This window comes from Mauremys reevesii, linkage group 20 (genome assembly GCF_016161935.1).
Source record: "Mauremys reevesii isolate NIE-2019 linkage group 20, ASM1616193v1, whole genome shotgun sequence".
Taxonomy (NCBI): Eukaryota; Metazoa; Chordata; order Testudines; family Geoemydidae; genus Mauremys; species Mauremys reevesii.
This window is the reverse complement of record NC_052642.1, coordinates 2,320,344-2,342,664: the sequence shown is the minus strand read 5'-3', so window position 1 is coordinate 2,342,664 and position 22,321 is coordinate 2,320,344. Positions and strand designations below refer to the sequence as shown.

At 42.6% G+C, this 22,321-nt stretch overlaps 1 protein-coding gene across 1 annotated transcript in view; it reads left to right on the top strand.

Annotated features, from left to right (window-relative positions):
• BAZ1B (bromodomain adjacent to zinc finger domain 1B) overlaps positions 1 to 22,321 on the top strand; it is an 80,415-nt gene that overhangs the window by 17,391 nt on the left and 40,703 nt on the right. Inside the window, exons 5-7 of the mRNA XM_039507582.1 lie at positions 7,637 to 7,758; positions 9,085 to 9,282; positions 15,794 to 17,489. Coding sequence (XP_039363516.1) covers positions 7,637 to 7,758; positions 9,085 to 9,282; positions 15,794 to 17,489 — 2,016 coding nt within the window. The remainder of the gene's footprint in view (positions 1 to 7,636; positions 7,759 to 9,084; positions 9,283 to 15,793; positions 17,490 to 22,321) is intronic.

The window sequence follows — 22,321 nt, the reverse complement described above, 5'->3', positions numbered from 1 at the left end:
CAAGGAAAACCAAAGCTGAGCTTTATGCTCTAGTGTTAATTTTTATTGTGATTTTTCCATCCCCACTTCCCTTCACAGCCCAACCATAAAATCAACCGACCCTTGACTCTAAACATTGTGACTCTCTACTTTGAGTCAATATTTAGTGTTTTCTCACCTCCCCAATAGGCCTTAGGAGCCAATTCTTCCTTTCAGGCTTAGAGCTGATTGGAAAACCAAAATCAACTTTGTGGAAAAATCTGAGTTACTATTTTACAAGGGTGGACATAAAACAATTTAAAAATAGTTTTTCTTCCTCTTTTTCTCCCTCCACCCCTTTTTCCCATTGAACACAACAAAACGAATGTCCAAGGCTTTTTCCATGTTTTCATTTTTGCCTTTTGCTCTTTTATAACTCTTCAAAACTTCCTCAAGTTTGGAAAAGTTAGTGTCAAAAGGAAAATATGGAACTCAAACATTATCCTATGTAACTCTTAAGAACTTGAACTTTTTTTGCAAAAGCTTGTGGTTTTGGAAAGGCCACTTGAATGAGAACTTTCAACCATCTCTGACCAGGCTAAATATCAAAGCTTATGTTTAAACAACAAGCACTTTACAAGAATCAGTAAAGTGTCCTTAAACATAAGTAACACCCGAGGGGGATGAGCATAGTCCCCATTTTACACATGAGGAAACTAGGAGTAGAGGTGAAGTGGCTTACGCACAGTGACACAGCAAATCACTGGCAGAACTGTAACTGGAACCAGGTTTCTCAACTTCCGGTCCTTAGCTTCTGTGGATTCTCACTCAATGCAGATGAGCTTTTGCACTGCAGGTGTATTTGAGCTGTGGACTATGTACATGTTAGTAGTAATTGTAATTGTCCATACTATCTGAGAAAATATTAACATGTGGAGAAACATTCTGGCCTTAAACTCTAAGGCTTTGTCTACACTATAAGTAGAGTGTGATTCCTCTACTCTGTACACATACTCATGGTAGCTTGATGAAAGCTAGCGTGTGTCTAAACAGCAGTAATAGTAGTAGTGAAGGCATGGCTGAGTGGTGCCAAGTACAAACCCACTTGAAACTGGTGGGTATGTACTTGGCATGGCTTGCCATGCCTCTGCTGCCACTACTGCTTTTTATACTCACTAGCTCCATGAGATCTAGCGCAAGTATGTGTACATGGGCAGGGGAATCACATCCCTAGCTCATAAAACAGACATAGCCAATCAATGTATGAAACAAATTGCTGCATTAGTAATGCTTAGAATGGGGCTAAAGCACAGTAATTTAGTTAGCGAGGAAGGAAGAAACAGCAAATGCTTGTCATTGGGCAGTAATTGGCTAGAAATTGTGGAATATATTTGTTTTATTCATAGTGTGTTTGCCAAAACTTCATTAAACAAAATATTACATGAGCACAGAAACCCCAAATCAGTTAACTTCTGAATGGGGCTGTTCGAGGAACACAGCCTAGCCCTCTGTGCTTCAATATGGCTTTGTGGTTATGTCAGAAGAGTTAAGACTCCTGAGTTTTATTCTGGTTCTGCCTCTGACTTTGGTAAAGTGACTGGTCTAATCTCTGTTTAAAGTTACCCACTTGTAAAATAAGGATGATGCACACTGTAAATAGAAATTTAACATTGTAAAACTCTTTGAAATTATCAAAGGTGCTGAGTATATAATTCCATACAAAATAATCTCTTAATAGAAACAGTAAGAGTACACCATTAAACTCTCAATATTAAGCATGTGCATGCAACTTTAACTCTGCTCTCTTGTGTGAATGCACAATATTCTTTTAATTACATGGCTGATACATTGTATGAGAAATAGTAACAATGCAATTTTTCTACAATTTTAGATACCCATGTGATGTTATAATACTTAGCTGAGTTCCAGAGTCCTTGAAAATAAATATAAAATGCTTACTGTACTGTACTTACAAATGTAGTAATGAAAACATCTGGTATATATGCCAACTTCAGTTAATGGAATATACACAAGGGGGCAGAGTAAACCTTAGCATTTTCTTGGCACTCATCCTGCCCCCCCCCTTTTTTTTTTTTTGGTAAAAGGGATAAATAAAGCAGCTTCAGCTCTTGGGTTTGAAGCCCTGTTGCCTTGCAGAGGTTCCTGTCATAGAATCAACATGCACTATACCTGGATATATCTAATCTGCAGTAGGCATCCCCTGTCCTACAGACACTAGGACAGAGGTGGGCAAACTTTTTGGCCCGAGGGTCACGTCTGGGTATGGACATTGTATGGTGGGCCATGAATGCTCATGAAATTGGGAGTTGGAGTGTGGGAGGAGGTGAGGGTCCTGGCTAGGGCTGTGGGGTGGGGCCAAAAATGAGGAGTTCAGGGTGCAGGATGGGGCTCCAGGCTGGGGCAGGGGGTTAGGGTGCAGGGGAGGAGGGGTGAGGGCTGGGGGTGCGGGCTCTGGGGTGGGGCTGGGGATGAGGGGTTGGGGGTGCAGGAGGTTTCTCCAGGCTGAGACAGAGGGGTTCGGAGGCCAGGAAGGGGATCAGGGGCTGGGGCAGGTGGTTGAGACATGGGAGGGGGTCAGGGGTGCAGGCTCCAGCGGTGTTTACCTCAAGCAACTCCCAGAAGTAGCGACATGTTTTCCCTCCGGCTCCCCCTAGCCAATGGGAGCTGTGGGGGCAGCGCGCTGAACTCCCTGGCTGCCCTTACATGTAGGAGCCAGAGGCGGGACATGCTGCTGCTTTTGGGAGCCGCGCTGAGCGGGGCAAGCCCCGGGCCCCACTCCCCGGCGGGAGCTCGACGGCCAGATTTAAACATCTGGACGGCCGAATGCGGCCCCTTAGCTGTAGTTTGCCCATCCCTGCACTAGGGCTTGGGGAGAAGCCCCCCCTTTTGTCTATCATATGAGTTGTGCAGCTGGAAGGGACTCCTAAGGTGCGCAAACAAGGCTTGCAGTCCTGCATGCCTTTGTAGCTTCACCATCATGGAATGGGAATAAGCAGGCTGGGCAGCTGAATTTGTCAGGTTAGGAGACTTCAGGCAGCTGGGAAGCCATACTTTTAACTCTGCTAATGTTGAAAAACTAATTTTATTAGCATTTAAGCCGTTTTATGAATTTTGTGTACATGTGCACAAGTCTGTGGGGGTACTCTTCACAAGTTTAGTGAAAAAAATTTACTGTATAGTCACAATGCAGTTAAATCAAAAGCAACTTTCTCTGGAGCAAGGCTGAGTATTGCTCCTCAAAGGCTATTTCCACTTGTTTAAAAATGAATGAAACGTCTAAGAAAGTGAGCCAAAAAAATCTGAACAGAGGCAAAGTATTAAACTTCAGCGTGAAAAGTGTTTTTCTAAGACTCACTGTGAGCCATTGGAAACAGTTATATAACCTGAACTGTAGCAGTCACAAAACGTTTTTGGACTATCCAAAACATTTGGTAAACAAAAGGAGACAGCTTCATTTGGATGTTTTAGAGTGTTAACGCCGTTTGGTTAATCCAGGTCTTGCTGGAGAATAACTTATACCTGTAGAAGACTTTTTTTAAAATCAGATTGTAATGCCTAAAAATGTGGTCGCATTTTTAACTCTAACCTTTATTATATGTAGTCAATGTATCCACAGCCAAAATGTGTCTTAGCTTTCAGACACTGAGTTCTGCTCATTCAGTTCTCTGCTTTCATTTTCTAAGACCCAGATCCTCCAAGCTATTTAGGCTCCTAACTTCCACTGAAATCAATGGGAGTTAGCTGCCTGAATACCTATTGAGGATCTGGGATGAAATGTTTTGCACACAACTTTCATTGTGCTCTTGATCATTAAAAACATAATATGGTAATGTCCCTTCTATGACTATAAGTCAGTAATACTGTTAATATTTTAACAGTATCAGAGGGGGAGCCGTGTTAGTCTGGATCTGTAAAAGCAGCAAAGAATCCTGTGGCACCTTATAGACTAACAGACGTTTTGCAGCATGAGCTTTCGTGGGCGAATACCCACTTCGAATGCAAGTAGTGGAAATTTCCAGGGGCAATGTTAACAAATATTTGTAGAACAAATGCATAAGACCAACTTATGACTTATGCATCCTGAGCAGCCAAGAGTGCCTCTCTTCCTATCTGATCTTCTCTCAGGCCTCTGCTACTGTGTTCTGGGCCTTTCACTTCAAGACCAAGCTAGTGTAATGTGCTGTACATGGGGCACAGCCTTTTAGACTCTGGAAACTAAAGCTAGTGCAGAATGTGGCTGTCCATTTATTAAATGGTACTTCATGCAGAGAGCACATTATACCTGTGCTATTTAATCTAATCCACAATGCCTCCTTATTAATCTTCGAAGTGTTGGCTGCATAACTTGTAAAGCCACAATGCTTTAAGACCTGGCTGTTGGAGACTGATTCTCTCACCATGCAATAGTGCTGTAGATAGAATCAGCTGAAATATTTGAGCTTATGGTCCCCTGGTTTAAAAAGGAGAGATTTTCCCTCTTGCATAATATTTTTCTGTGAGGGTGTGATGCTTCCCAGGGTTGTGAGGCACCTTGCTACTACCTGCCCTTAGCATGAGAGTGTCTTCTCTATACCTGCCAGGGGTCAGGTCCCTGACAACGCTGGCCACAGGCAACACAAGTATTACCTTCTCTGGCTCTGCCGTCCCTCTACAGGCAAGCAGTAAGTACACACCAAGCCCTTCAAGCATTTCTCTGGAGTGCCCAGCCCCTGTTCTACTCGGCACTCACAGAATAACTACTCCCAAACAGATACAACTTTAGATAATGCTTCTAGTACACACCAGCTTACTAGTTTTAACTCAGGATCACCACTCTGCTTAACAAACAGCACTTGATAATAAACTTATTCTTTTTTTCACTATAAATATACATAAGAACGGAGATTCAAATAATAGAAAGTAAGAATAGTAGAAACAAATGCTTACATATAAACCAAAATCATAACCTGCTTTCTAGAGCCTAAACTTAACTCACAGGACATTCCCCTAGCTTACACCAAATTCTTCTCCCAGCATTGTTAACCAGGATGGCTGAGATCTCCTTTCATAAGATCAAGTTTTCTTGCAGTTTCTTTGCAGATTTAAGGATGCCAGTGTGTCTCACTGCACCCCAAGATGTACCAGATCTCTGATCTTTACCTGAAAACTGTCCATCTGTCCCTCCCCCCCCACATCTTCCTCTGTTGTTTACCTTTTCCTATTAATTTCCTTCTGAAGTCTCCAAGCCCTTCATTAGCACTTGACTCAGTATGCTACTACAGTGGTTTTCATCCAGTGGTATGAGTACCCCTGGGGGTACGCAGATGTCTTCTGTGGGTACATCAACTCATCTAGATATTTGCTTGGATTTACAATAAGCTACATAAAAAGCACTAACTAAAATTTTATATAGACAATGACTTTATGCTGCTCTATATACTATACACTGAAATGCAAGTGCAATATTTATATTCCAATTGATTTACCATATAATTATATGGTAAAAATGAGTTGGTAAGCCATTTTTCAGTAATAGTGTGCTGTGACACTTTTGTATTTTTGTGTCTGATTTTGTAAGCAAGTAATTTTTAAGTGAGGTGAAACCTGGGGGTACGCAAGACAAATCAGACTCCTACAAGGGATACAGTAGTCTGGAAAGGTTGAGAGCCACTGTGCTAGTAGACTTTTGTTGTAAGACACACACAATATGCAGTGGTCCAGCAGAGGAATAAGTGTCTCCCATTTCTTGTCTGGAAAAGTTTGTCTCAAGGCACCTGTGAGTGACCTGCCTTTACCTACAAGGCCTAGAGAACATAATTTTCAACATATCTATATGACTTCTCATATATGTTCCATACATACATCTCACAATGATTGATGACCAATGTGACACATGCTTTCATTAGAGACCTCACATGACATTATTTTGGTGAACCCAGGGATCTGTGTATCACTGTGCCTTCTGCCAGTCGGCATCAGGAGGTCCTTGAGTTACAAAGAAAACCTCAGTTTAGGTACTTGTTCCTCATTGACATTGTCTACCAGATCTTAGCTGCCTTCTGAGCAGACTACAATGTCATCTTTTTTCCCCTTTGCATCCAGATTGTAAGTGGAGTGAGGGATAAAGTTGGTTAGATGTGGCAATGTTATGATTTTGTTGACATATTGATGTGTGGATGGTCTGTTGCTAGGGATTTATCTTTGATATTTGTATGATGTGCTTTAATTGTTAGTGTCTAGAGGTGCTAAGTTTGTTAAAACCATAATGTTTTCTATACACCATTATGTCTATTTGTAGTCTTTCTAGCCTAGGTCTAGAGCAGGGGTTGCCAACCTGAGCCTGAGAAGAAGCCAGTATTTAGCAAAGAGCTACAGTAATACTTCAGCAGCCTGCTCTCCACCCCGCCACTTCAGCACCTCCTGCTGATCAGCGCTTCCCGTCCCCACTCCCTGTGCCACCTGCCTGCCGTGATCAGCTGTTTCGCAGTGTACAGGAGGCTCTGGGATGGAGAGGGGAGGGGCAAGGGTGCAGCAGACAAAGAGGAAGGGGCAGGGGCCTGGGGTTGAGCAGTGGAAAGTTGGCACCTGTAGCTCCAGCCCCGGAGTCAGCACCTATGCAAGGAGCCGCATATTAACTTCTGAAGAGCCGCATGTGGTTCCGGAGCCACAGGTTGACCATCCCTGGTCTAGAATTTGCCTAAGTACACAAACATGATCTATTTTTTCTCTTTTTTTTAATTCATAGCAATGAATGTAAAAATAAAACTTGGGGATGGTCTTCCACAGTAAGTTCTTTTTTAATAAGAGATTTTTTTTAGGAAAGACAAACTTCTGGCTGTTTTCTGGTCAAGAAATACACATCTGTTCATTCTAGTAGTTGTCATTATTCCTTTGAGCAACTTAACAATTGTAATATGCGTATTTCGATAGACTGAACATCTTGTGTTGAAGACAGCTGACCCACTCACTCTCCTGATAACATCTTTTCTCAGAAACGTAACAACTTAGAATTCTTGCTCACATTTTCATAAGCCATTTAAGACCATTAAAGTTAGCTTATTCTGTACCATTAGTTTGTAGTAAGTCTCCGTGGTGGAATTTATTTCCAGATATAAGTGATCTGATCAAATTCACTAGCTCTAGTTGGTTGTTAAAATGGCACACCGAAAACACCACTGAGAAATCAATACTTAAAACTTCAGTCTTGCCCTGTTGTGATTAGTACTACAGTTCTTCTGGGATGTGATCATCTACTTTAGCAAGGCCACTGCATTTGCTAGATACTGCTGGGAGGGATAAGTGAATGGTGCATCTAAGTATCAGTTTCACAACTAGAGCTTTTGGCAGTAACACTGACCAATTTTATCTATTGGTGACCAGCTTAAAGGGTCTGAGCAGGTGTAGAGGACTAGATCCCTATAAAACCGTCCTCTCTATGTGTAGATGGTTATAGGCAAACCACTGTGAAGATGGGCTCAGTGGTGGTCCCTCATGCATGTTAAGGTGTCCTAGGTGCTTTACTGAGGGAACTTGAAAGACTGGGGGGCATTAAAGGAACATGTGACAAGTCTAAGCATGATCTGTTAATGGTATGACTGTAGTCTTTTTTTAATTCTATAGCCCTTAGTCGGTCTGTCTCAGCAGTGAATCAATAACTGTCTGTCTTCTGGTTGATCAGGTGACCGGGCACGTAGGTCCCCTCGGAAACTTCCTACTTCTCTGAAGAAGGAAGAGAAGAAGTGGGTGCCACCTAAGTTCCTGCCACACAAATATGATGTCAAGCTGCAAAATGAAGATAAGGTGAGTTGCCTGTATGAATCTTCTACTATGCAGTGTGACAGAAAAGGATGAAATAAATAACCCCTATGTGCCATCAAGCAGCAGTGAAGATTCTTTTAACCACATTCAGTATTGTATAGAAATGTTGTCTGAAGCCTTGGTGAGTAAGATGGCTGTTAACTGGCTAATCTCTGATCTGTCTGCCAATTGGTTGATGAAACCTGGCCAGTGATATACATTTTTTTATTAAAGCTAATGTAAAAAAAAGAAAAAAAAGTAATACACAGGTTAAGAAAAGAGTGTCTGTACATGTGAGTATAGTGCTTAGATTGTCCACAAATGCAAAGTTTGTCTTAAAAGTCATAAGATACATATAGTACATAATCAGCAGTAACCTAAATTTAGGTGAATAAATTTAATAGTACCATTTAGATATTAGCATCCAAATATTCGGGTACATCACTAATAAAAAGTTGTAGAGTTGTTTGTGTAAAGCGAAATATATCAATGAGTGAAGATTGTCCCTCGGTAATTGAGAATTTAGGGTGGGTTGTCCATTTAGAATATACAATCCATTAGGAAAGTATTTCAGTTACTTTCCCAATTGTGCTTCTCATCAGCACTCTAGCTCATCCCTCCTGGTATTGCTTGTAGAAGTGACCAAGAGTAACTGCTTATATTGTAACTGCATCTGAAGAAGTGGGTTTTTACCCATGAAAGCTTATGCCCAAATAAATGTTAGTCTTTAAGGTGCCACCAGACACCTCATTGTTTTTGTGGATATGGACTAACACGGCTACCCCTCTGATGCTTATATTTAATTAACCAGTGATATTTTGAGTGACATCAAAGCTAATTACACTTCAGGATGCACTGTGGTTTGCAGCACTGCTGCATGCTTTCTATCAGCTGTTCACTAGGTGATGTAATCCTGATAGGAAGGCAGCAATGACTTGAAACTAATGATTACAGCTTGCAGAGTAACTCCCCTGGTCCCAAAAAGGTTTTGATAAACTAGTCTCTTTTCTTTAACCAAATATTAATGATTGAGCATTGTCGCCAAAACAAAGTAGTAGACTTTGGCAAGGAATCTGCAACGTAAGTTAACATTTCAAATACTTCAGTGACAGTTTTTAGCTAATTGAACATCCCACCAACTTCTCTCAACTCTCAGTGCTACAAGCGCTATTTGTTTGAATCTGAGGTTGCATTGGTGGTGGTCACACAAAGAAAGGGGTAAGAGGTGATGTAGTGTACCATACCTGTGCTCTTGTGCTGTGTGTTGTTGTTTGAGAGACTATATAAACATTGAATGTTACTAATCTGTCTTGGTGTGATGTTTCAAAGATAATCAGCAATGTGCCAGCAGATAGCTTAATCCGTACAGAGCGACCACCCAACAAAGAAATCCTGAGGTATTTCATCCGCCATAATGCACTACGGGCTGGCACAGGCGAGAATTCTCCATGGGTGGTAGAAGATGAATTAGTGAAGAAGTACTCTCTTCCCAGTAAATTTAGTGACTTTCTGCTAGACCCACATAAGGTAAGAATGCGCATTTAAAAATCTGCTTGCAGGGTAGGGCTGGGGGTATGGAAGAGACACTGGCCAAGATTTTCAAGTGAATAATTTTTTTTGGAGGCTCCAAACTTGAGACATCTTGTAGGGGCTTAGTTTTCAGACTGAAAGCCCTGCACTTTCTGAAAATCAGCGCTATTAAGGCAACTTTAGATGAGCACCTAAAATAGTCATCTTTGAAAAGGCTGGCTGGAGTGGGAGGTCTTAATCCCTCTTAAGGAGTGGACCTAGGTGAGAAGCCTGTAGTTCTGGGGTCATCAGGCAGAATTAACGTCCGATGAAGTCTATTGTAAATGGCATTTCTCCTTGCCAATCAGTGGCAATTATATAAGGAGCCCCCACTCTTGGATAAGAAGAAAAATAAGTTTAGCTGGACACAATATTGTCAGCAACAGATCAATGCAATAAATGTTGCTTTTTTCTAGGTGGTCACTCTCAACAATTTTTGTCTCAATCCCCTAGCCATCCAGAAAACATACTTGTTTGTGAAACATTGAAGTATAGAAAATGTGGGTAAAGGAGACCTACAAATACTATTGTAAGGCAATGTGTTTATTTCATTAACTTATTTCATTTAGAGGTTTTTGCCCCGACACAAGACACTGAAAATCTAGTGGCACAATTACCATGATTGCATTTTTTCTTTGCCTTAGACAAGCAATATAAATCCCAACTGTTGAAGCTAACTTGAGATGTCAGGAGTTTACTACATAGGAGAAAACTAACCTTTATCCAGTAGTGTGAATTACTGAATCATTTATCCAGTTATCGTAGTTTAGAGATTGTAGTTGAGATATTAAATATTTTGGTTTTGTAACTGTATTTCCATAGTCCCTGCAGAATTAATACTTTCATATAGTGTGCTGGATTCACAAATTTTAAAATACTTTACAAAGGAAGGCCAGGATTACCCTCTTTTATAAGTGGGAAATCGCGGTGTAGAGGTGAAGTGATTTGCCCGAGTGCGTTATGTCAGTGGCAGAGCTGAAAATAGGACTTGAATCTCCCAGTCATGTGCCCTACGTTTGGACCATACTGCCACTAGACTAGATAGATAATCTATTCTATTGGCGTGTTATCCTAGATGCTGGCTTGCCATCCCTTAACTGAGGGAGCTACTTCTGGCAACTCTGTGGCAATTATCACATGTACTGACTATTCCACAAAGCAGGGGCTTTCAGTATTGAGGTTAAACAAGACTCATCCCTCACCCCCAAAAGGGCTAACTATTGTACCATTGCCTCAATATACACCGTGTTGAAACCCTGCTGGAGCACAGAATCTGCCCTTGGGAGGTGTGCATGTTGGGAAAGTCCTGTGTTTTTCCTTTATGGAATAATTCTAGCATGATTCAAACTTAGTAAAACTGCACCCTATAACAAAAAGGGATTTCCTTACATCTTTCTGCCTGCCCTAGTTGGGTGGCTCCGTGCTCTAACAGGAATATTTAGGCTCACATAGAAGTCTGGTGTAGGTTCATTTAAAGGAAAGATTAATATAAAATCATTAATATGCAGACTGCCTCTTAATTTGCTGTAGTATTTGGGGCATTCAGTTACTAAAAATACATAATTAAAAAGTATTTACTCAAAGCATTAAAGGTGGTTAGCATTCAAAGCACCAAAGGAGGCATGCTATCAATGTAAAGAATTTTATTCTATTTGAACTTGCAGGGACTTATCTACACTGCTGCAAGTCTTTGGTAAATAGTGCATTAGCTGTCCCTAGAACAAGAGCACTGTTTTTATGAAACTCTTAGCCCTGGTCAGCTTGAGATGGTATTTGAGCCTGAGACACCAGTGTTGTGCCTGTACTCTCAATGGAGGGCCTACAGTACATTCTGTTGAACAAGTGTAGCAAAAAACTTGCAAATCTGTTGTAATCAGTTTTACTTTTTGGGGGAGGAAGCTGCTGTTACTTTCATACCATTCACTGCCTCTTCTAGTTACTTCCTATTAGGAAACAGTAAAACTGAATCTGTGGGAGAAGCTTAACATTGTTTTATATTTCACTGTAAATATTTAGGGAGTCCTGACCTTAATAAGGTCCATCTGTTGAAATGTTAGAGAATTTTTGCCATAGCCAATTTCTGGTTTCTTAGAACTTTTACTGGCAAATTCTAGGAAGGGAAGTGGGGTAGCATACTGTCTGGAGAACTGGCGAGTGAAGACAGGACATAGGAGCTAAAGTTAAATACCGAGAGCTTGACAGGAAAAAAAAAATGTCAACATCTGACTGCTCTTACTTCTCAGAAATTTCCCCAACATAGATTTGTTCTCTTCTTGTAAAGAAATGCCTAAAACATATGTTGATTTGACGGACAACGTGTTGCCAAATGTAGCTACTTAGGGGGGGGAAAAAATCAGTTATCTATAGTTATGCAAGTACAAAAGAGCCTGCAGGGACAATGTTCTCCTCTGGCTTGACAGTTGTATCAAAGTATGGAATAGAAACCTTTTTGATCGCTGGTCCTGGACCAATGCTTGGGGAAAGTTTACTAATCCTAAGAGCATCTACATTGATACTGCCAAAGTAGAGTTAACCCTGATAGGTTATGAAAGACTGGACTTTCTACTGTGGGTTGTTACAGTTGTTTGTAATCTTGTAAAACATCTTAATAGTCCCAGACAATGTAAAGTCAAAATTTTCACCTATGCTGTTTCCCTCTCTGAAGTCTGCAGCGTAAACATACCTTCAGTAAAACACCCGCAGTTGGCCTGCATCAGCTGACTCGAGCAAGGTCTGCAGGGCTATAAAATTGCAGTGTAGTTCGGACTCTGGCTAGAGCCTTGGTTCTGGGACCCTCCCCTCCGGCAGGGTCCTGGAGCCTGGGCTACAAGCTAGAGTCCAAACGTATACACTGCAATTTTATAGTTCTGCAGCCCAAGTCCTGCAAGTCTGAATCGGCTTAGGCTGGCCATGGTGCTCTTTTCAGCGTAGGCATCCACATGGCACTCAGGGTATACAAAGGATGAATATAGGCAAACAACACAGGAATGTAAGGACAAGATTAGAAAGGCAAAGGCACAAAATGAGCTCAAACTAGCTACAGGAATAAAGGGAAACAAGAAGGAATTAGAAGCAAGAGGAAGTCCAAGGACAGGGTAGGCCCACTGCTCAGTGAGGAGGGAGAAACAGTAACAGGAAACTTGGAAATGGCAGAGATGCTCAATGACTTCTTTGTTTTGGTCTGCACCGAAAAGTCTGAAGGAATGCCTAACTAACATAGTGAATGCTAATGGGAAGAGGGGTAGGTTTGGAAGATAAAATAAAAAAAATTAAAGATCACTTAGAAAAGTTAGATGCCTGCAAGTCACCAGGGCCTGATGAAATGCATCCTAGAATACTCAAGGAGCTAATAGAGGAGGTGTCTGAGCCTCTAGCTATTATCTTCGGAAAATCATGGGAGATGGGAGAGATTCCAGAAGACTGGAAAAGGGCAAATCTAGTGCCCATCTATAAAAAAGGTAAATAAAAACAGCCCAGGAAACTGCAGACCAGTTAGTTTAACTTCTGTGCCAGGGAAGATAATGGAGCAAGTAATTAAGGAAATCATCTGCAAACACTTGGAAGGTGGTACAGTGATAGGGAATAGCCAGCATGGATTTGTAAAGATCAAATCGTGTCAAACCAATCTGATAGCTTTCTTTGATAGGATAACAAGTCTTGTGGATAAGGGAGAAGCTGTGGATGTGATATACCTAGATTTTAGTAAGGCATTTGATACAGTCTCGCATGATATTCCTATCAATAAACTAGGCAAATACAATTTAGATGGGGCTACTATAAAGTGGGTGCATAACTGGCTGGATAACCGTACTCAGAGAGTTGTTATTAATGGTTCCCAATCCTGCTGGAAAGGTATAACAAATGGGGTTCCGCGGGGGTCTCTTTTGGGATCGGCTCTGTTCAGTATCTTCATCAATGACTTAGATATTGGCATAGAAAGGACGCTTATTAAGTTTGCAGATGATACCAAACTGGGAGGGGTTGCAACTGCTTTGGAGGATAGGGTCATAATTCAAAATGATCTGGACAAATTGGAGAAATGGTCTGAGGTAAACTGGATGAAGTTTAATAAAGACAATTGCAAAGTGCTCCACTTAGGGAGGAATAGTCAATTTCATACATACAGAATGGGAAGAGACTGTCTAGGAAGGAGTATGGCAGAAAGAGATCTAGGGGTTATAGTGGACTACAAGCTATATACGAGTCAACAGTGTGGTGCTGTTGCAAAAAAAGCAAACATTATTCTGGGATGCATTAACAGGTGTGTTGTGAGCAAGACACGAGAAGTCATTCTTCTGCTCTGCTCTGCGCTGGTTAGGCCTCAACTGGAATATTGTGCCCAGTTCTGGGCTGTGCATGTCAAGAAAGATGTGGAGAAATTGGAGAGGGTGCAGAGAAGAGCAACAAGAATGATTAAAGGTCTAGAGAACATGACCTACGAAGGAAGGCTGAAAGAATTGGGTTTGTTTAGTTTGGGAAAGAGAAGACTGAGAGGGGACATGAGAGCAGTTTTCAGGTATCTAAAAGGGTGTCATAAGGAGGTGGGAGAAAACTTGTTCATCTTAGCCTCTAAGGATAGAACAAGAAGCAATGGGCTTAAACTGCAGCAAGGGAGGTTTAGGTTGGACATTAGGAAAAAGTTCCTAACTGTCAGGGTGGTTAAACACTGGAATAAACTGCCTAGGGAGGTTGTGGAGTCTCCATCTCTGGGGATATTTAAGAGTAGGTTAGATAAATGTCTATCAGGGATGTCTGGACAGTATCTGGTCCTGCCATGAGGGCAGGGGACTGAACTCAATGACCTCTCGAGGTCCCTTCCAGCCCTACAATCTGAGTCTATATACCATAGCCATTTCCTATGTTCAAGAGGCAGAATGTAACTGACTTAAGGGAGAGTAAAAGCAAATGACTCTTCACCCCTGTAACTTCTCTTAAGTGGAAACAAGCGCTGCTTATATCAGCTGAATGGCACATAAGGGCCTTCATTACCCTGTGGGGTAGAAAGAATAACACTGAAAGTGCCTGGGAATTAATGTAGTAGTTAAGATTACTTCAGGACTTTCATAATCACAACTCTGAGAATCTTTAGGGAGGAAGTTTTCCATGCGTGGCCTTAGCCCAGAGGTAAATTCAAACAATTTTAAAATCTGAAATTGTTGGAGGACAAACCAATCTAGGATTTGTGCCTCAGTTCTGCCAAAATAACTTTGAGCTGTCAGCATGTTCAACTGGCACACATGACACACATTTATATCTAACATAAATGGTTATGAGGGTTATCACTAATATCATGCTGAAAACAACTTTCTCTGTGGGTGGTCTCCTGCAATGTTTATATGCTGTCTTCAGTGGAGCTCTCTGCAATAAGGGTGTTAAAAGAAAACTAAACTTTCATTAAATGGTTAATCTTAATGTAGTAGTAAACATTCAGAAGTCAGGAAATAAGAATGCCAACATTGCTATGAGAAAGGTAACTTGATTATGATGGGCACATGCTTACTGTATCTGAAATATGTACCTTATCATAGCAATTATTAGAATGTTGAACATCCTGTTTCTTTTGTTATGCTTGACATGACAGAATTTTTACTAAAACCTTAACTTTTTCACTCTGACTTCTGATAGTTGCAATAATATTTATAACACAGAGGTTATAAATATTATTGCAAGTCTTCTGTTATTTTTGAGTTTTTGAAATTAACCCATCCAGATGCTCATGACCTGAATCTCAGAAATCAATAGGAGCTGGGGGTGATCACAGCACCTTAAAAATTAGGCCGCTAAACTACCACTGTGTAGTCCTTTATTGGACCAACTTCTGTTGGTGGACGAGACAAATGAGCTTTCACCAGCAGAAGTTGGTCCAAGAAAAAGGCTTGTCACCCACCTTCTCTCTCTGATATCCTGGGATCAACACAGCTACACAAATGCTACAAACAATTGTGTAGTCCTATTGATTAGGTAACAGTCCTGAACAATAGAACTGCATTGACAAATGGATCACTCCAAAGGCTAAAAACCCTCCAAATCCACCCTCATATTGTCAGGAAAGCCTTCAGAGCAGGCCTCTGAAACTAATGAGTCCTCTTTTTACCGTACAAACTTTCAAGCAAACAAATGCATAAATCTGTGAAAACTACAAAGCTTTTTCATGTAATTCAGTTGGAAGTAACTTTAAAACATCATTGTAGCAAACAAACTTAACAAACAACAAATTTGAAAGCTGAATGTTAAATCCTCCTAAGATGGGCTGTTAACTTTATAAACTGAGGAACTCTATAGCAAACTGAAAGCCATTGCAGTGGTCTGTGTGTGTGTCCCTCAGTATACTGTGTACTGAACTTACTTGTTAAACTGAACAGGGAACTGAACTAAACTTACCTGTTAAAAATAATTATCAGGGAAAGGTTTTTCAGACATTGCCCCTGCTTAGATTGGTTTTATATTAATATCTCTTCTTAAATTCTAGTACATGACTCTCAACCCCTCAACCAAAAGGAAGAGCTCTGGATCACCTGACAGAAAGCCCTCCAAGAAGTCCAAAACTGATGGATCTTCACTGGGCCAGCCACTGAGCCCTACGCTGTGGTGTCATGTGCATTTGAAGAAATCTATTATTGGCTCTCCATTAAAAGTGAAGAACTCTAAGAACCCAAAATCCTCCAAAGAGGAGTTGGAGGAGGTGATGAAAATAGTGTCTCCAGGCAAACTTGGTGCTGACTTCCACGTTCCTAAGAGGAGCCGACTAGGGAAGGGCAGCGACAAATCCTTAGACAAGAAACTGAAAGGCAAAAGGGTCCTGAATGGGCAGAAGTCCCCTGGGAAATCAAAATCACCCAGGAAAGGTCTGAAGAATCCCAAGATGAAACTGAAACAAATGACACTACTGGACATGGCAAAAGGCACCCCTAAGGTGTCTAGAACTCCTAAGAGCTCAGCAGGGACTCCCAGGTCCTCCAGCAAACCCCAGAAACATCTTCCTCCTGCTGCGCTCCACCTCATTGCCTATTACAAGGAAAACAAAGACCGGGAGGATAAAAAAAGTGCCCTTTCCTGCATCATCTCCAAAACAGCCCGGCTACTCTCAAATGAGGACCGTGCCCGCCTTCCTGAAGAGTTGCGAGGGATAGTACAGAAACGCTATGAACTCTTAGAGCACAAAAAGAAATGGGCTTCCATGACAGAGGAACAGCGCAAGGAGTATCTGAAGAAGAAACGGGAGAAGCTGAAAGAGAAACTAAAGGAAAGAGCAAAAGAGCGGAAGGAAAAGGAGATGCAGGAAAAACTGGAAAAGCAGAAGCGGTATGAGGACCAAGATCTTAAAGGAAAGAATTTGCCTGCTTTTAAACTAGTGGATACTCCAGAAGGACTTCCCAATACTCTCTTTGGGGATGTGGCCATGGTGGTGGAGTTCCTGAGCTGTTACTCAGGCTTACTGATGCCAGATGCTCAGTATCCCATTACAGCAGTCTCCTTGATGGAGGCTCTGTGTGCAGAGAAAGGGGGCTTTCTCTACTTGAACCGAGTGCTGGTCATTCTTCTGCAGACCCTGCTGCAGGATGAAATTGCCGAAGACTACGCTGAGTTGGGAATGAAACTCTCAGAAATCCCCCTTACCTTGCATTCTGTTTCTGAGCTTGTCCGCCTGTGTCTACGCAAGTCAGATGTGCAGGAGGAAAGTGAGGTTTCTGATAACGTAGATGAGAGCAAGGATTCAGCTACCTTTGAGGATAATGAGGTACAAGATGAGTTTTTGGAGAAGTTGGAGACATCAGAGTTCTTTGAGCTGACATCTGAGGAGAAGCTACAGATAGTCACAGCACTCTGCCACCGAATCCTAATGACTTACTCCGTGCAGGACCATGTGGAAGCAAAGCAGCAGATGTCAGCTGAGCTTTGGAAGGAGCGGCTAGCTGTGCTGAAGGAAGAGAATGACAAGAAAAGAGCAGAAAAGCAGAAACGGAAAGAAATGGAGGCTAAAAACAAAGAGAATGGGAAAGATGAGAATGGGGTGGGAAGGAATGACAAGAAAAAAATTGAGATGGTAAAAACAGAGCAACAGATGGAAATAGAGGCTGAAGATATGATCAGTGCTGTGAAAAGCAGGAGACTTCTTGCCATTCAAGCCAAGAAAGAGAAGGAGCAACAGGAGAGGCAAATGAGAGGTACAATACTAGAGTACTGGAGTGTGTGTGTGTGTGGGAGCGGGGGAACGGGATACAAAAGTAATCAGTTCAGTTCTCCGTTTCCAGTAGTGTTACCTGGCCATGAGGGATTTTATGGCAGGTGTCGATTAAGGTCTCTAGTTCTCTTGATGTGAGGCATTGTGCAGCCTGCAGGATTTTCAAAGCCACAGCTATGTGGTGCTTTAATATTACTCCAGTAGCTCAAAATTTGGTGTGCTATGTGTCAGATCCTCTTCTTTCAGTTTTGCCTCTTCAGAAATCCCCCACAAAGTACCTTCCTAGTTCTCACACATGGGGAGGGTTGGAAAACAGCAATCCTAGCTGGAGCACAGCCACGCACTGCTCAGCACAGAGACCTGGTCAGGCCGGGCTCTGCAGCTGCACTGCCCCAGGAGCTCGCAGCTCCGCTGCCCAGAGCATTGCGCCCGTGGCACAGTGAGCTGAGGCTGCAGGGGAGGGAGGACAACGTGGGAGGGGCTGGGGGCTAGCCTCCCAGGCCAGGAGCTCAGGCTGGGCAGAACGGGCCGGCGGGCCGGATGTGGCCTGTGGGCGGTAGTTTGCCCACCTCTGCTCTATAGGCTCCATTGTAGAAGATGAAGAAGGGGAATGGAGTTTGAGGAATTCAGAAGGCCAGGTAGAGAGGCCTGGAAGGGTCGCCTTCCTTGGGATCACCTGGCCCAGGCCACCCCGTGCCTGAATCATAGAGGAAAATGAAAGAACAGCTGTTAGTTTTTATTCTAGTATTTATTTCCTTTTATTTTATGGCAGAAGTAGCAGCAGCTGAACACAGGTAAAAAGAATAAGCTCCTGTTCCCTCAAGCACTGATTTCCAAAGGTGTCAGTGATTGTAGTAATAAACCCTAGGTCCCCAGAATCAATCCAGGTGTGGAGGCAGCTGTGGACCCTGTTTCATGCAATTTTCCAGGTGTGAGGAACCTCGGCCCCCCCCATGCCACTGAGTGGTTCCTCATGTGGGACAAGAACCAGATGAATCAGAAAATGGAACAAATACATCAACAATGAGAAATGGTGTAAATATACCATAGACACCATGCATCTGCACTAGGGTGTCCAGGTGTCCGGGGGACCTAACAGGGTCTGGTCAGATCAAAATCTGATTTCTGCAGGCGGGGGAGGTGATGGGTCATCACCTGTGCCAGCCCCTACTCAGCCTTGGTTGCCTCCTATCTGTGACAGGTGGCTGCAGCTCCCAGCCCTGGCTCTAAAGGCAAGTCCCTCCTGACCAGAGGAGAGGGGAAAAGCAGTGTGTGTGTGTGGGGGGCGGGATTCCCGCACTCCTGCTGGTGTGTCCTTTTTTAAAATATTAGAAAGTTGGCAACCCTAAGCTGCGCAGAGCATTGTACGATCGGTGCAGGGAGAGCACCCAAAATAGGATTGTCAGTGTGAAAACATGGCACTTTTGCAACTTTCTCTAGTTCAGTCACAACTGTAATTGTCCAGTAGAGATGTAGCTAGGGAAATGCAGCATTGGGTCTCAGGTGGAAATTTCCTTCACCACCATAAAGGCTAGAAACCTATGGAGAGTTTGTTTTAAATGAAACTGAGATTCAGCAGCAAATCACATAGCCTGTTAAGGCCCTGTCCATATCTGTTGTCATCCCTTGAGATTCTATGCTGTCCCTGTAGGAGACCCCTTCTGGTCCTATGGCTTCTGCTGCTATCTCTGTGCTAATGCCAAGCCTGCTGCTCCGCTCCCCATTCTTCAAGAACCACTCTGATGTCATCTTTTGGTTGTCTCACCACTCTTTCTTTCCTCATAAGTAGCCTCTTTCTGCATCATTCTTGACAACTCCACCGTCCTTGCCGTCTACTTGCCTTGCAACCTCTCTCACCTTTGTAAAGTGCTCTACTCTGCATCCAGCTTTTTGTCAGTCCTGTTGCTGCTGATTTATCACTAAAATCTGTTTTTAAAAAAAAACAACCCACCAGGGTGGTGGCTTCTGTCACCCCAGTTTTTGCCATAGGTGTCAGTTTTAGGGTCAACATCTATAATCAGAGGAGAGGGGATGAAATCTTGTGCCCCATGAGGCTCTTATTCCTTGCTTACCAGTTCAAATCCTACTTTATGAGGAAGCTGTCAACCAGGAGCCCTCTTTATGCGATGTGGCTTCAAACAGGAAATAAAACCCGTTTGTTTTGTGGATGTTGAGTTTAAAATAAAAGCTGTCTTCCAATGTGACTGTTTTTAGTAAGAACAAGTGTTTCTGCTGCTTGATATAGCCCTCTGTTTTTGAGTAGGAACATTCTGCCCCCCGCACCCTCCCCATAAACTTGTGTTCATTATTAGCTCTTAATCTGAAAACCCAGTTATTAAACTGAGTAGTGTGTGAGTTATTTGAGCATGAAAAAGGTATCTTGGATAATGATGCACTTCAGATGGAAAAACCTCAACTCAATTTAAAAGGAAGGAGGAATGTGGCACATGAATGGAAGTCAAGAGATCCAAGTTCTCTTCTTACTCTGCCACAAGTAGTAATCTTAGGCAAATCACTTAGTCTCTGTTTCTCAATCATTAAAATGGGAATAATATATTCCCTACTTCATAACTGTGTTAAGCTTTACTCTTTATCATTTGTAAAGTGCTCAGGTATAGTGACGGATGCCATGGATGTTACCTACAAATGACTTTGCTGTTTTGCATTCTAATTGAAATGGCCCAACTAGGCACTGGAGGTAACATTTTTACAGCGAATAGGGAAATTAAGTACTATTCTACAACTTGCATTGCTGTGTTGTGATTGGAGGGAGTTACCAACAGGACAAAATCCTTGCAATCTGATCCGACTTGTTTAAAAATGAGTTTCCATGCTTTGAGGAAAGCGACAGAAATCTTGGAGAGCTCAAAGTGCAGAAACTGCTCTTCCCAGCATATAGGACTTTCCCTGTCCTTTTTAATCAGTCAGACATAGGAATTGACAGGACTCGAAAAACTTCCCAGGCATGTACTAGCCAGAGGGCAGAACCTACCAATCACACCTTGATATGGAGAATGAGGTGGGTGCCCACCAGTGAGCTTCCTGGGCAATACTTTAGTGAGCAGTCAGCACCCACCAGGGCTGCTGGGATTTTTGGGGACAGCACCCCTGTACGGGCTCCATCTTTTTATTAGCATCTGGCTGATAGGCACCTCAAACTTGCTGCCTTTCCTGTCTTGCTCTGGCTACTGGAAGAGAGAGAGCTTCATCTCCCACAAACCTATTTCTCCCCCTTGCCCCACAGAGCATTCTGGCAGCAGCAATGAGAGAGTCTTCCTTCAAAATATGCCTTTCTCAGCTTTCCCAACCAGCAAAAGCTGAAACTGTGTCTCACTATGCCCTGTATGGTTCTGGGAAGCAGCAGTGAAACTGATCAGAATTGTAGGTTGCACTGTGTTGGTTGGGAAAGCTCTGAGCAGGGACAGAGGCACTGGAGCTCTCTGCAGTCTCAGGCACAAATTGCATTCATTGTATGTTCAGCTGCCATTTGGAGGTTTTCTTTGCAATCTTAAGGGCTGGAAATGTAATTTTCTGAAAACTTAAATTCAATAGAAATTGATGGTGTGTGTTCTGTCATGAGCCATGACAAACTTCTCACTTGTCAATGGTGAATGGAGTTTTCAAGCCATGGTAATGGTCAAACCAAATTGATACTCCTAATCCGATATCATATCAGCAGTTAGGATGCCAAAAGTAGTGCTTTAGAATCATAGACTTTAAGGTCAGAAGGGACCATTATAATCATCTGGTCTGACCTCCTGCACGGTGCAGGCTACAGAATCTCACCCACCCACTCCTGTATCAAACCTGTGTCTGAGCCATTGAAGTCCTCAAATCATGATTTAAAGACTTCAAGGTGCAGAGCACGTTCCAGCAAGTGACCGGTGCCCCACGCTGCAGAGGAAGCTGGAAAACCCCCAGGGCTTCTGCCAATCTGGCCTGGAGGAAAATGCCTTCCTGACCCCAAATATGGCGATCAGCTAAACCCTGAGCATGTGGGCAAGACTCACCAGCCAGACACCCAGGAAAGAATTCCCTGTAGTCCCACCCCATCTAACATCCCATCACAAGCCATTGGGCATATTTACCACTACTAGTCAGACGAATTAATTGCCAAAATTAGGCTATCCCATTATACCATCCCCTCCATAAACTTATCAAGCTTAGTCTTGAAGCCAGATATGTCTTTTGCCCCCACTTCTCCCCTTGGAAGGCTGTTCCAGAACTTAACTCCCCTGATGGTTAGAAATCTTCATCTAATTTCAAGTGTAAACTTCCTGATAGCCAGTTTGTATCCATTTGTTCTTGTGTCCACATTGGTACTGATATTAAATAATTCCTCTTTCTCCCTGGTATTTATTCCTCTGATATATCTATATATTTATAAAGAGCAATCGTATCTCCCCTCAGCCTTCTTTTGGTTAGGCTAAAGAACCTGAGCTCTTTGAGTCTCCTTTCATATGACAGGTTTTCCATTCCTCGGACCATCCTAGTAGCCATTCTCTGAACCTGTTCCAGTTTGAATTCATCCTTCTTAAACATGGGAGACCAGAACTGCACACAATATTCCAGTTGAGGTCTCACCAGTGCCTTGTATAATGGTACTAACACCTCCTTATCTCTACTGGAAATGCCTCGCCTGATGCATCCCAAGGCCGCATTAGCTTTTTTCACAGCCATATCACATTGGCGGCTCATAGTCATCCTGTGATCTACCAATACTCTGAGGTCCTTCTCCTCCTCTGTTACTTCCAACTGATGCCTTCCCTAGCTTATAACAATAGTTCTTGTCATTTAATCCCTAAATGCATGACC